This window comes from Echiichthys vipera (genome assembly GCF_963691815.1).
Source record: "Echiichthys vipera genome assembly, chromosome: 14".
Lineage (NCBI taxonomy): Eukaryota > Metazoa > Chordata > Actinopteri > Perciformes > Trachinidae > Echiichthys > Echiichthys vipera.
The window spans coordinates 6,093,883-6,108,885 of NC_139839.1; the positions used below are offsets into that span (position 1 = coordinate 6,093,883).

At 42.8% G+C, this 15,003-nt stretch overlaps 1 protein-coding gene across 1 annotated transcript in view; it reads right to left on the reverse strand.

Moving 5' to 3' along the window:
* The window catches only part of grk6 (G protein-coupled receptor kinase 6), a 54,773-nt gene that overhangs the window by 14,874 nt on the left and 24,896 nt on the right, over positions 1-15,003 (reverse strand). The window contains exons 4-7 of the mRNA XM_083926803.1: positions 11,334-11,411; positions 10,310-10,410; positions 6,186-6,278; positions 190-253 (exon numbers count right to left, since the gene is read on the reverse strand). Coding sequence (XP_083782929.1) covers positions 190-253; positions 6,186-6,278; positions 10,310-10,410; positions 11,334-11,411 — 336 coding nt within the window. The remainder of the gene's footprint in view (positions 1-189; positions 254-6,185; positions 6,279-10,309; positions 10,411-11,333; positions 11,412-15,003) is intronic.

Sequence of the window (15,003 nt, forward strand, 5' to 3'; positions counted from 1 at the left end):
ACAGACAAACAAAAAGCCCAACATGGAGGGCATTTAAATGGATCAGAATATAACAATTCATGTGACTTCTTCTGGAGGGACTGTGGACCAAAACACCCCTGAGAACATACCAGATCATACATCCCTCTCCCCTGCTTTCCTCTTTCAATATCTTAATTTAAAATAAAGTATTCGTGTCAATGGACTCACCTCTCCAAAGCCTCCTTTGCCTAAAACTCTGTACTGCCGGAATGTATTTTTCGTCACCGGCTGCCTGTTGGACACAAAGAGAAACTCATTGATATACACACTGCAGCATACGTTAAGGTAAAATTCATTCATTCATTCATCTTCAAGCGCTTTTCCCTGTCGGGGTCACGGGGGTAGGGGGTGGGTGGCTGGAGCCGATCCCAGCTGACATCGGGCGTGAAGCGGGGTACACCCTTGAAAGGACGCCAGTCTATCGCAGGGCACATAGAGACAAACAGAGACAGACAACCATTCACACTCACATCTACGGGCACTCATCAATCAATCAACACATGCATGTCTTTGGACTGTGGGAGGAAACCGGAGAACCCGGAGAAAACCCACGCAGACACGGGGAGAACATGCAAACTCCACACAGAAGGGCCCCAGCCGGGATTCGAACCAGGAACCCTCTCGCTGTGAGGCGACAGTGCTAACCACCACATCACCGTGTTGCCTAAGGTAAAATTAAGGGTATTCATTTAATAATAATAATCAGGGATAGTTGGACAAAACTGTTTCAGGGCACCCTCATCATCAGTGGAGAGTATCCTTAGTATTCTTAGCCCTAAGTTAAGAGTACTTAGGATACCCTGAGTTTCCTACAGAGAAACAAAAGTGAGTTTCTACTATAGCAACAAAAGTTGTTTCTCCTTTAGTGCAAGGAAAAGTCTGTAACTTTGGTATCAGTACTTGACCACGGTGACACCTTATACATGCATGCAAATCTCTCCTCTCTGAAAATGCTGGCTTCAGTGTATCGTCATGCAGCATTAAGGTTTGGAACGGATTCAGGTTTTCGTATCACTGTAGCCTTTATGAGAGTGTTGGTTGGACTTCTCTGCACAATCGCAGATGCAAACACTGGTACTGTTTTCTTTATAGGACCATCCTGTGTGACTTGCCTCCTTATTTATGTTCTCTCTTGACTCCTAAAGTCAACACCAAAAGCTGTAGTCTCAGGCTCGATAGATTCATAAGGTACGCTATTCCTCGAACGCGGACTGTCTTTGGTGAAAGTCCCTTTGAAGCATTTGCAGATTCATCTTAAATTGGATTAAGTATGAAATGTTTTAAAGCTAGGATCAAGGACTATTCAACTATTGAATGCACATGTCCTCTGACCGAATGCAGCTGGTGGTTATAATTCAATGATGTGATTTGCCAAATTGTTTTAACTGTTTTCATGTTTGTTTTGGTTGTTTTGTGTGCTTTGCGTGGACCTACTGCGCTGCTCTCTCGGCCGTAAAAAAATTAAATGAAAAAGCAGGACATCCACTTCAAAACAGCACTGATTATGGCGTGATTAGTCAGGAACTTTCATGGTGTATGTCTGTGAATAACACAGCTGATTTTTATTTTAGACCATTAAAAATCATGATTGAGATCCCATGACAGAGCCTTGTTTATGCCTGTTGGTCCCACTCTGTTACTATTGCTGTTACTGTAACCTCGCTGTGTTGTCTTTGAGATCCTGTGTTGACCTGTTTTGGCCTTCAGAGGTCCCCTACTCCTGCGTGTGCAGCTGCCTTTAATCAGCCATCGCCCAGCCCCGTTCAATCAGCCCATTAGTCTGTAGCTACATCAATGTCTTCAGTTGGGCTGTCGTTGCTCTAGTGTAGGGACCATGCTACTGAGCTTCTGGGGTAGTTGTGTTTTAGCTGTTTTGAAGTCCTGAAGTTTTAGTGTTAGGGTCAATTCCCTGCTCACATCACTTAAATCTTAAATAAAGGGTTTATTCAGGTCTTCATATATGATGAAAGGACAGACGTTTGTCACTTAAATGCAACTCTTAAGCTGTGTTTGGTTTCCTCAGTCTCTCTCTTTACAATATCAATTAAATGCCAGAGTGCAGCTACGTTTTGCTCTGAACTGTATTCAAAATATTCACCGGGGCGAGTTCTCCTTTTAGTGTCATGTTTTAGGACGTTGTGTTCCGACCAAAGGCCTGATTGACACATGCCGTTCCCAGTGTCCGGTATAGAGGTTAAAATCCAAATGACCTTTAAGACACTTTCTTTAACTTGTAGCCCCACCCCGCGTCATGAAAATCAGAATCAGCACTGCTCCAGTTCAGAGGGCGGGGCTAATGCACCTGAGGCGTTTGGTATCGACCAAAACACAGCTAGCTCGCTAACAACTAAAGTCACCATAAACTAACACAAACACATGACTGCATCATATTTCTTGCAGCGACACAAAGGTTTTATTGTACAAGTTTAAGTCTTAAACCTTTGGACAGAGCAAGGCTGTTTCCCGTGCTTTCAGTCTTTATGCCACGCTAAGCTAATCAGCTGGCTGTAGCTTCATATCTAACAGATATGAGCGGGGTTACAATCTTCTGACTCAGCTCTCAGCTACAAAGCAAACAACCATTTTTCCCAAAATGTCAAACTATCCCTTTGGCACCGAGGTGGATCTATTGATCAGATGTGGCATGCAGATTCTTTCCTGGGGCTTTTGCATCTTCTCATCACATATGCAAGTGCTGAAAACGACCATGGGGTGATTTTGCGCCGGAATTACACTTTAAGTTGTTAATATAATAAGAAAATACTTTTTCATTTGTCAAGTATTAAAGGAGGAGTAAATAAAATAGGTTATTTCCTTATTGCATTACCAAACCACCTATACATTATCAACTATATTGTGATATATATTGTTAGAGATATAGAATGAGCCACATATTGGGGCAGAAGATTTTGGACACATCACCGAGCCCTAGTTCCAACATCTCTAGGCTAAACATCTATACATTTGTTTTAGGTTTTCCCTCCAGTAGAAGGTTTGGCATTTCTCCTCAGTGGAGGGAATTCAACGACCCTGTCGTTTGTGAAAACTTCTTTAAGACAACACTAACACTGGAAGAACTGAAAAGTTCAAGGTCCCCAACCTTTGTACAGTTCTTGGAAAGCTGACAGGCGAGACGTACGGGGCTTTTTATCTGTAAAGCAGCGTGTGGGGCTGGAAGACGCAGTCCTCGTTCTGCTGTAAATAATGAGGAGAAAAGCCAGCGCTGTTCCTGGAGGGCGCAAAGACGCACCGCCTGTCTCCACCTTCTCTCTTTTTGTTTTGTCTCCATCGGTGTCTAGCTCTTTTCCTCGTCATTGGGTTTCTCTGAATGTCTCTATTTGTCTTATCTGATGTGTTCCCCTCTTCTCTCGTCACCTTGTGATGTTCAGGGCTGATCTTTTGTGTTCACGTCACTAAAAAACGAGGATCCCTGTGGATGGATACACACGTACTGAATTTAACAGATACAGCAACGTTCACGCAGAAGATTCTCCTGTTCACTTCTATTGAGTGTGTGTTTCCTGTTTCAGTGCGGCCTCCAGGTCAGAGTTCACCTTTTGTTCAACTTTGACCTGAGCGGATGCACCGGGTCTCCCAATAGAAACACAGCTGTCACACACACTGTCAGTTATTATTCTAGCATGTTTCTTCTTTACATTATCGCACAACTAAAGCCTACAGATGATAGCGTTGTTCTCTTATACTGTTTACTTTGATTAAAAACACTCATTAGAAACAGGACATCACGTTATTTTATTGAAATGTAATTAATCAAATTCATTTCAATCACGATTTTGGCTTCAAATGGTTTTGAAAACAAGACAATCCAGATAAAACAATTTTTTGGATGCTTTCTGTTTCACAATGATGCATGAGGACGATATACAGTAAATACATATATATATATATATATATATATGTATATAAATATACATATATATATATATATATATACGCCTGTCCCTTACAGCTGTGCTCTTTCACATGTTTTCATTGAGTTATGTTCTTGTAGTTCGAGAGTTCTCAGTACCTTGTGGCAGTGCACTACAAATATTTGATGGAATTTATTTTGTTCTCATTTTTATTAATTATGTTTATATCAAATATATGTTTAGTTGTTTTCAGTAGGTCGTGAAAGCAACATAGCTGATCCTTTTATTTTTGATGATTTATGTATTTTTATCATCATCATCATTGATCTTCAACTGCTTGTCCCTGTCGGGGTCGCGGGGGGCTGGAGCCGATCCCAGCTGACATCGGCCGTGAGGCGGGGTCCACCCTGGACAGGACGCCAGTCCACAGGTCACATAGAGACGTACAGAGACAGACAACCATTCACACCTACGGGTGATTTTAGAGTCATCAATGAACCGAACACCTGCACGTCTTTGGACTGTGGGAGGAAACCTGTTTTGTTTTTTCAGTTGAATTATAAAAAAAAAGTCCAAAATCAGTGAGTAGTAAAAGAAATAATCTCAATCTCATTATTGATCAAATAATCCTGATGAGGATTTCTGCAGCCCTAATGCGCCTGTGCCTTTAAACTATATTTATACTTGATGCGTGTGGTTAACAGTAATCATGCAGATCCCTACGTTGATTATCCCCACCACACTACTGACCGCATGTATTGAACAAAATCGAGCTGTGTCATGCTTTGATTGTACTAATTATTTAATTATATTATTTCCCAGCACTGAGTGGGTTTACATTCTTTTCAGCCATGTACTTTGTGACAGAGAGTTACATCCAGGTAACTTAAAACATTATTTTTGCTGCGTGTCGTCATTGAAAAGGAGCAGAATGGTCTTAAAAATAGTATTCTTAAATTCTTAAATAGTAACCGCCAGGTCAGCTGACTCGTCTCTGCTCCTTGAAGTTACAAATAACATCTATGTAAATGTATTAATGTATTTATATTAATGTGTGAACAGCTTTCATCCTGTTGCTACTGCCTTTAAAAATGCAAAATTTGGATTCTTCTAGGTGTGAATGGTTGTTTGTCTCTGTTCGTCTCTATGTGTCCTGTGATAGACTGACGTCCTGTCCAGGGTGGACCCCGCCTCACACCTGATGTCAGCTGGGATCGGCTCCAGCCCCCCCCCCCGCGACCCCGACAGGGACAAGATGTTGAAGATGAATAAATTAATGAATGAATGGATTTAAAAGATGCCACAAAAGTTTTTCTTTTGCTGTATTTTCAGTTGTTTTAAGGTGCAAATAATTCAGATTTTGTGACATACTTGTATTCTGTTTAATGCCGTCTGTAACTCTTTATAACTGCCTTATATCTTGGACAAAGCACTCTTAAAAAAATTAACGTACATTAGAGGAGAAAATAAGTAATTTTCTACCTTTATACCCGCTCTTTACTGTGATTACGAGACGCGATTATACCAGCATTACCTGCGGCACCTCCTGCATCCCCACCCATAATTACAATAAACAAAGCCTTCTCAGGAATTATGTGTAACAGTAGAAGCACTTGCGTCTAACCTTTTACAACTGCCAGCTCTGAAAGTCACCTCAGTGCTGCAACTGAACTGTGAAACTTTGCCGTTGAGCAATTTTAGACTCCCGTCTTGAAATCTGTAACGGTGATATCACTCTGAAGTTCATGGATTGCGTTGTTCTCACCCCCTCTAACCCCCGAGGACACGAGGACACTGGGAAGAGGAAGGAATGAGGCAACTCCGTAAACATGTTGTTACTGGTGCTGTGGTGGAGCTTAAGGCTACTGCAGTCTTTAAATGAGCCGAAGTGATCTTTTAAATGGCGTGTTTGTGTGTGTGTGTGTGTGTGTGTGTGTGTGTGTGTGTGTGTGTGTGTGTGTGTGTGTGTGTGTGTGTGTGTGTGTGTGTGTGTGTGTGTGTGTGTGTGTGTGTGTGTGTGTGTGTGTGTGTGTGTGTGTGTGTGTGTGTGTGTACTGAAATGATGCGTTATGCTCCTGTTCATGATAGGGAAAAACAGCAGAAGAGAGACCAACAAAGACACCCAGGGTACCGTGTTACCGTGGTGTTTGAGCGGAGTATGCCCTTAACCCGAATATAATCCGTTTTTTAAGCTGCAGGTAGACGCACTGACAGGAAGAAAGTTTGAGAGTGAAAGAGCGATGCGATGAGACGGGATGGGGGAGGTTAATTTCGCACGGTCACAAACTTTACCTCTCCAGCCATTTCCACTGGAGGAACCTGTTGTAGTACATGCTGTCGAGGTAGTCTGCGAAGGGCGCCACGCTCAGGTAGTCGTGGATCAATCTGGGGGGAAAAAACAACAAAGAGCATCTGAGTGTTAACTTTCAAAGTTACGTCGTCGTACTTTAAGCTTCACTTCTTTGAAATTAAAGGTTGAAGATGGAGAATGAGCTGAACAGCGCCATCTAGTGTCTCACGATCGTAGTCGTAACAACAAAAAATAATTTTAACAAGCAGTTGGGTTGCCAGGTTTGTTGCCGAGTGTGTGTCAAGCGATCAGCCTGCTCCATGTCAATGATGAATCATACAGGGTACCGATTAATTTCTGACACTTACAGTTCCAGCGAAGTAAACATGAAAGTTAGCTTACGGATCAAGGAGAAATGTAGCCATGTCAGCGTGCGTTTAAATGCTGTTTAAATAGTGCTTTATCTCAGTCCATCGAATGAATGCTTGGCCCATACCGACTCTCATTTACCCCCGTCTCCGGGCACTCAGCTTCTCGGACAAATAACGGTTTCACCTAGTGCCAGCCTTCAGTAGCTGCGCCAAACAACAGACAACCCAGGCAACCCGCAATGCCGGCCGCTTTTGGCTGGCAAAGTGTAAACAGAACATGACAGAAATTAATTTTATAAAATATTAATTCCGGCAAAACTTTAAAAAAATATATATAGCTTTTAGAGATATACGACTGCGTGAAGCGTGCCGTTTCATTTCCATGTGTGTGTTTGTGTAAAGAGCCCAAAATGGCTCCTATTAAGAGACACGCTTACGACGCAGAGTTTAAACTCAAGGCCATTAGTCACGCAGTAGAACACGGGAATAGAGCAGCAGCCAGAGAGTTTAACATGAACCAATCAATGGTGCGGAAGTGGAGGAAGCAACAAGACGACCTCCCCTGACTGTTTTGTTGACGTTCCCTTTAGCGCAGCTCCATCTAATGGATGCAGAACGTAACCCCAGCCTCGACTGTAGCGTCTAGTCTATGCGTCTTATAATGCGGTGACCTTATATATGAAAAAAGTTCCAAAATAAGACATTCATTGAAGGTGCACCTTATAATGTATAGCGCCTTATAGTAGGGAAAATACGGTACACATAGTTAGTGAAAAAGGGAAAGGAGTGAACTGTAATTGGTTTGAAGTCAAATGAAGACTTCCGAACTCACACCATAAAGGTTCAGGGATTTAATGCTGAAAATAAGAAAAACTTAGAATATCAACAGACTCCTTATTTACCTTCTTACCAGACATGTAAAGAAAAACAAACTGCGAGAGTACAGTTTGCAGTGTTACTACTGTGTGCAGCAGCTTGGTGAATTACTACAGTACATGTCTTGTGCTTGATGTGGCTTGAAAAACAAACTGGCCTCTGCGCCGCCTCACGCCCACGCAACAAGCACCAACAGAGCCGTTAGAGGATGTTACTCAACGTGTGAGTGTGGTTTATAGAGAGAACAATGAACTCTTCCTCATCAAGAAACACGTCTTTTATCTCATGTTTATCTTGTTATCTTGAGTATATTAATCTCTGTTCACCTTATATATTCAAATTTCTTTGATTTATCTCTATTTTAACTCTTTTAAACTTTATGTGCTTATTAAATTTATTGATTTATTATGAACGTGCGGTTTGGGGCTCTGGTTTAGTAAAGAGCTTAGAATAAGTTGCTCTTGAATAATATATGTTGTTTCTTGTACAGAATGTTTGTCTCCCTAGAACAATAAAATAATATATACAAAGGGGCGACTGTGGCTCAGCTACAGAGTGGGTCATCCTCCATTCAAGAGATCGGCGGTTTGATCCCCACCTCCCCCGGTCCACATGTCGAAGTGTCCTTCGGCAAGATACTGAACCTACGATTGCTCCTCGTGCTGCGCATGGGTGTGTAAATGTGGTGTGAATGGTTAGATTAGATTGTATGTAGATGTCCACTGCCATCAGTGTGAATGTCAGTGTGAATGGGTGAATGTGACAAACACTGTGAAAGCGCCTTGAGTGGTCAGATGACTAGAAAGGCGCTTTATAAGTACAAGTCCATTTACCAAAATATTATATCAATACCTATATATTTTTTTAGAAAACGATAATGCCTGCTGTCCCCAACCCCCTGGCCCAGATAGGTGAACCAAAATGGCCTTATTCTTTATGTTTCTGAGTCCTGACTGCACCATGAGTCATTTTAATGTCTTCTTGTTTTTAAGCCATATTTTCCAACCATGACAAACGGCTGACATGCTCAGTGCTCTGAACTTTATGAACTTCCTCATTTGGGAAACACTGGAGCACATATCCAGCTAGAGTCGGAGTTACAAGTACACAGTAACAGCAACACCTGATGTTACTGGCCTGAAGCTGCTCTGTCATGAACTTTGTTTTCTGTATTTTAGTGTTGTGTAACCTCTCTCCGCTCTGAGTAGATTCTGCAGGTACAGCAGTCCTCAGGCTGCATACAGCCCAAACAACCTTCACTAAAAAGACAGGACAGTGTGTATCAAAGAGGAAAAACCCAGAGTTTCCCACGCGTTGAGGGGGGACTTGTTGCTTAAATGTTGGGATACATGTCTAACCCGGTTCACAAAGCATCCTTATTGAAATCTATAGTGCAAAACATTTCCAGGCTTTTGCAGGTAAGTGGCTCTTTAAACAAGTTGCCTCCTCACTACCAAACGCAGCTGAGACCCGAGTCACGAGACGCAAATCGGATTCAAGTCACACGTTTGACCTAAAAAAAAAAAAGAGCCGTGACTCATGACTTCATTTGGACCTGAAGATCTTGAGACCCAACCAAAAACAGTAGAGACAGAGTCGGCATTCAGGTCAGTACACACTGTCGGCCTCTGCTGGGCCGGCGGCTCTTGTTTTTAAGTGCTTTGTATGACAGATTAAAGCATTTTTAATGTCTAGAGAACAGAAACCTCACAGATAAAAATGAGATGAGGGTGAGGATGTTTGTTGGAAAAGAGCTAAAAGTGATCACTGTTAACCTTTGAGGTTATGGAGGGAGGAAGCGCTGTTTTAATCTGGCGCATGTCCACAATTCAATCTGTTATGGTTAAATTCAGTCAAACTTTTGACCAAATACGCAACAGTGTATATTGTCCGCAGGGATGTCGAGTTCAAGAGATGTTTCCATTTGTCGCAGATTCATAACCATAAGATTTGCAGCCGCAACGCTATCTATGGTGTCCAGATTCCTGCATTCTGCGTTCTGCGTGGTGAAATCTCTAGGTGTTCCTCCTTGGAGAGTGCTAGGAGGAAAGAAGAGACTAAGGGCCGACACGGGTGTTACATTCCTGCCCTCGGACAGGTTCGTTTTTTGTAAAACACTTGTGCAGGGCTTTGACACCAGCTTGATTGCAGCTTCCTAAAAAGTCGCTCGTCCAAACAACTTTACACTCTAAAACAAGGGTGTCAAACTGAGCCAGCAAAGGGCCGTGTGGCTGCAGGTTTTCATTCCAACCAAGCAAGAACACACCTGGTCCAACAAATCAACTGTGCGGAGACAGTGTAGGTGATTGAATGAGTCGAGTCAGGTGTGTTCTTGCTTGGTGGGAATGAAAACCTGCAGCCACACAGCCCTTTACTGGATCCGTTTGACAGCCGTGCTCTAAAAGGCACTTCCTTGTAGTCCATTGGAAGGTGATTATTATTATCATTTGCACGGGAAGGCTTGAGGAGAGAGCTCCTAGGGGCAGAGGAGATGTGGTGAGCTCACCTGATGGCATACGTCACAAGCATGCATCAGTAGTGTGTAATCACTCTCACTGCCAGTGGGGGGGAAAGTTCTGCACTGCAGGTTTAAGTTAATGGATCAGTTCAATATTCTGTAAGTTTAACATTATGGTCAGTGGTTTCTATATACTGCCAGCTGTATAATGCTGGTGGGGAATTCCCCTGTTGAGTTAACTAATTTGTGCCAAAAACACAATTTATCAGGTTATTTTTGTATAAAAATATGATGTAGTTATGTGTGTACTTCATATTATTATTATCCAAAATTAAGACCAAGGACATGGCGGCTCTGAAAGATACTAAACAAAATATTGGACCAAAATAGACAAGCCCACATGGGACCCCTGTGATCTTACTTGGTATAGTCCTTGAAGAGCTCTTTGCAGGCCTCTTGCTTCAGCCTCTCCACGCACTGAGCCCTCATGGCCTCCTCCACCTCAGGCACATGGTCCTCCGACTGCACCGCAAAAAGCACATTGAGTCCAGGTAAATGCAGTGACTCAACTCTGACAGCAAACTCACAGGGGAAAGCCGGATGAACTGGGTTTAAGACGGCGCAGGTAGACTATTAGCCTCGTCACTGTGCATGACTTCTGCACGTTCAGACTTGTATTGCGCACAGATGGCTGCAGCACAAAGACACACAAAGGCATCAGGGAAAACAGGGGCGACCGCAGACATGAAGGAGCAATAATAGCAACCATTTGCCACATGCACTTAAAAATAATGTTAATTACTGTGCATTGTCACTGTGTTTAATGTATTAAAGTTACCAATATTACCTCTATGAGACAGTTTAGGTTGTTTTCTATTTATTTAATTATTTTGCCTACATTTATAACAATAACTCTCTGTACAAGTCAAGGTTGTACAGACAGGTTCTAAATCTGTATATATATTAATATGTAATATATATTAACCAAATCACACCCTCACAGTTGGTAGTGAATGGCCACCTGCAGGGAAACAAGTGCTGGGTCTCAATTTGCCACTTCTGTGCTTACACTATTTTGAGTGCATAGTGCAGTCACACTGACAAAGTACGGCAACATGCAGTGCACTCTGAGTATGATGCACTCATGGTAAAAACTTGGGTGTGGACCGCTACACACTACACACCCTTGACGGTCGACATCTTTGCGACTACGAACGCCTTTTTTTAAAACTGTGATTGTGATTCAAATAGTGATCACCTAAGTTGCAAGTTGTACATGTGTTTTATCTTCTAAGTACAACCATACTTTAGTTTGATAGTGAGTAAACAAGCCGGTATATATTAGGGGCGAGTGACAACAGTACCCTGCTGTAATATATGCCCTACGCAAGTACATAGTGTACCCCGGTGTCCTAGTGATGGAGGTCCTTGAAAGCAGCATCTACCTTTGGGTTGAAGTATTTGTCGACGAGTTCCTGACCGCACTCCTTTCTCTTCTCATCCGGGGTCACCTCGTACTCCGCCTGCAGGGAAACACATCAGGACTAAATGAGATGACTGTCAGACTTGATCAACCCTCGGTTACTCAGATTTAGCCCAAACACCTGTCGACGTCGTCCAAATCTATATAATGACATGTACTTAACATGGAGCTTAGCATGTAAAATATGTAAAATAATAAAACACAAAGGGAGACACGGTGGTGTGGTGGTTAGCACTATCGCCTCACAGCAAGAGGGTTTCTGGTTCGAATCTGTGTGGACTTTGCATGTTGTCCCCGTGTCTGCGTGGGTTTTCTCCGGGTTCTCCGGTTTCCTCCCACAGTCCAAAGACATGCACGTGTTAGGTTAATTGATGACTCTAAATTGCCCGTAGGTGTGAATGGTTGTCTGTCTCTCTTGGTCTCTATGTGCCCTGCGACAGACTGGCCTCCTGTCCAGGGTGTACCCCGCCTCACGCCCGATGTCAGCTGGGATTGGCTCCAGCCCCCCGCGACCCCAACAGGGACAAGCGGTTGAAGATGAATGAATGAATATAAAACACAAATGTCAAATAAGCATGTTCATAACAGGATATATCAACAGAAATATATTTCCATATTTCCAACAACAGCATCAATGTCTTGTTTTGTTTGTATTTAATGATCTCGTTAATTTAGACCTAACATTTTGTACGACAGTAACATATTCTGATCATTTAATCGGGATGATGCACTAAAAGTCAATAAACAATCATATCCAATGATTGCTCAGCTGTGCTTCGTGCTCTCGGCGTGTCCACTGAAGACCTTGACTTCAGGAAACCCAATTTAAGATTTAATTGAAGTGTTTTGGAAGGCCTGCTCCACACCCTGCAGTACACGAGCTGATTGTATCTGGTCCCACTCACATCAACCATCCCTGTGAATGACTTGCAGTAAACTGAGAATGACTGGAAAACTCCAAAGTGCTTCCTCTCCCATCTCACAGCGAGAGCCTGTAAACTAATGCTAAGTGACAGCGGAGACGGTTGAAATCTCATTTTCCCTTTACATCTCGGAGTTCTCAGAGAAGAGACGGGAAGCGGTTGCGGGGTAGAAGGGAGCGTAATTGCTTCGTGTGTGAGTTGTATCCGCTGGACGACTGAAAGCTGTAAAGCAGTTTGGCTGATCTGGTCAGTCAGACTGGAGCCTCGCTGCCTTCACGCAGACAGGCGGAGAGATAGAGGAGGTCTTCACCAACCTCTGCACCTCCACCCATCAGAGCCGAGAGCGAAGAATAACTGATCCGCTGACGAACATATGTGACCCATAATTACGATATTGTCTGACCCGAAGTATGGGAGTAATAAAAAACGATAAAATTACAAGTATTTCAATCTCAAACAGAAGTTGGCGCTTAGACTTTTAGTCCCACCAGCTGTAAGGATCATATAGTCAGAATATAAGACAGTATATCTTTTAAGGATATTACGCTTAAAAATGAGGGGCTGCACAATATTTGAGGAAAAGACATCATGTGTTCACATTTAGATTGTTTGAAAACCAAGAAAGCACCAATGTTACATCAGCTCCAACAGTGTTGCATTATGGGTTGTTTGTCACATTAATGTTGGCTAGTGAGTTTTCTTGGAGTGCGTTTACCTTTTCGTCAAATGTGTCAGGTTTTTAGGGAAGCCTAAGGCCGCATTTCCACTGCATGGTACCGCAGGGTTCTACCCGATTTGCTGCAAACCATTTTCGTGAGCAGATACTAAAACGTGGAGCTAAAACACTGCAGACCACTGACTGACAATGGGATGGGCTATCTCGACAAATATTGGATGGGGTTGGATGGGAATTCATAGTCCCCCGTGGATAAAGCTTAATGGTGTTTGTTTATTTACCAATACCAAGTTGGTAGCCTGTAATCTGTTCAGCGATGATTCGTTTTGTTGCACTAGTCTCTGATCCACACATGCTGTGCCCCGGCTACACACACACTCTGCAGCACCCGGAAACCGTCAGCCAGTAAGCTACAGCACCGGGGGGTCTGACCCCGGACCGACGGAGCAGCAAACTAGTTACTGCCATTACACGGGACAGCTGCCAACCTGATATCCATCTCCGGGCCACTGCTGCAGAATGTATAACGAAGAACGGCATGTGGTGACTCAGTCAGACTCAGTCGCCAGTTCATTTGTTGATGTTAGCAGACTCCATATAGCTATCACTGTTGGCTGTAGGCGAGTAAAAGAGAGGTGAGGGACTCGTAACATAACATCCTTTTGGAGTTTCCAAGAAAATCTGTCCGTCCAGTCAGTCCAACGGCTGTGAAGGTCTCAGTTTTTAATTAGGGATCGACCAATATGGATTTTTTTTAGGGCCAATGCCAATTGAGCTGATATTTGGAGCTGACACTACTTTTGCTCCCCTCAATTTACATCATAAAAAATACACAATAATGCCATTAAATGTTACGAGTCTCATTTTTTAACGAAATGAACATTTCTTGAACTAAAAAAAAGGCGTCTCCAGCAGCACGGAGCTGCCTGTGGATGCCTGTCTGTAAATAATCCAGGGAAAATCGGTGAACACAGCAGCCCGGATCGGCCGATGCTGATACACCTAAAAAACGCAAAAAATAATAGAATATACAGAATGTATATATAGATTTATATATATACATATATAAACATAATAACAATGAATTTTTACTTAATAAAAATTAATGAATACATGTAAAACGTTACCCTTGAGGACCTTTAATAATAATAAACTGCAAAGTAACTACCAATTAATGTAGGCCAAAGAAATGTAGTGGAGCAGAAACATAAAGTAGCATAAAATGGAAATACTCATGTAAAGAACAAGTACCTCAAAATTGCACAGTACTTAATGATATTGTACCACTGGCCCATAAGAGTGTGGGAGGAAACCAAAAAGCAAAACAACATCAATGGGACACACACACACACACACACACACACACACACACACACACACACACACACACACACACACACACACACACACACACACACACACACACACACACACACACACACACACACTCATTTTCCGGTGAGAATAAAACAAGAGTGTGACTGAAACATTCCTCGTGTGAGCAGAGCGAGCAGCGAGCCGCTCACTGTGACAGAAGAGTTCAACGGAAAGAGAGTGTGTGCGTGTGCGCGTATGCAAGTGCTGTGCGTGTGCGCGCGTGTCACGGATACAACATGGGAGGTAGAAGAGAGGTCGACACACTGACGCAGTTTTCTCTGCAGAAGTCAAGAGTTCCTGGATTTCATTAAACAGATATTAAACTCCACTTCCTCCTCACTCCAAACATCAGGTGTTGAAGGCATTTCAGGATAGTTCAACTTCATCCATCATCCATCAAAGACCCCGCAAGAGAACCAGCGCTCGCCAGAGTTATTTAAAGGGTCAGTTCACCCAAATCACTCACAACACTTATTTCCTTACTCATCCGGGCAGATGGTTTTGGTTTCATGTGGGCAGGTTTTAAAAGATCCCTCTTTATGATTTCAGTACAGTGAGGATTTATTGACTTTAAATGACTAAAAGTGGCATTTAAAAACCTTTAGTTCCTAAAAAATGCGTCCTTTTATTTCCCTGGATGATCCACAAAACGTGCT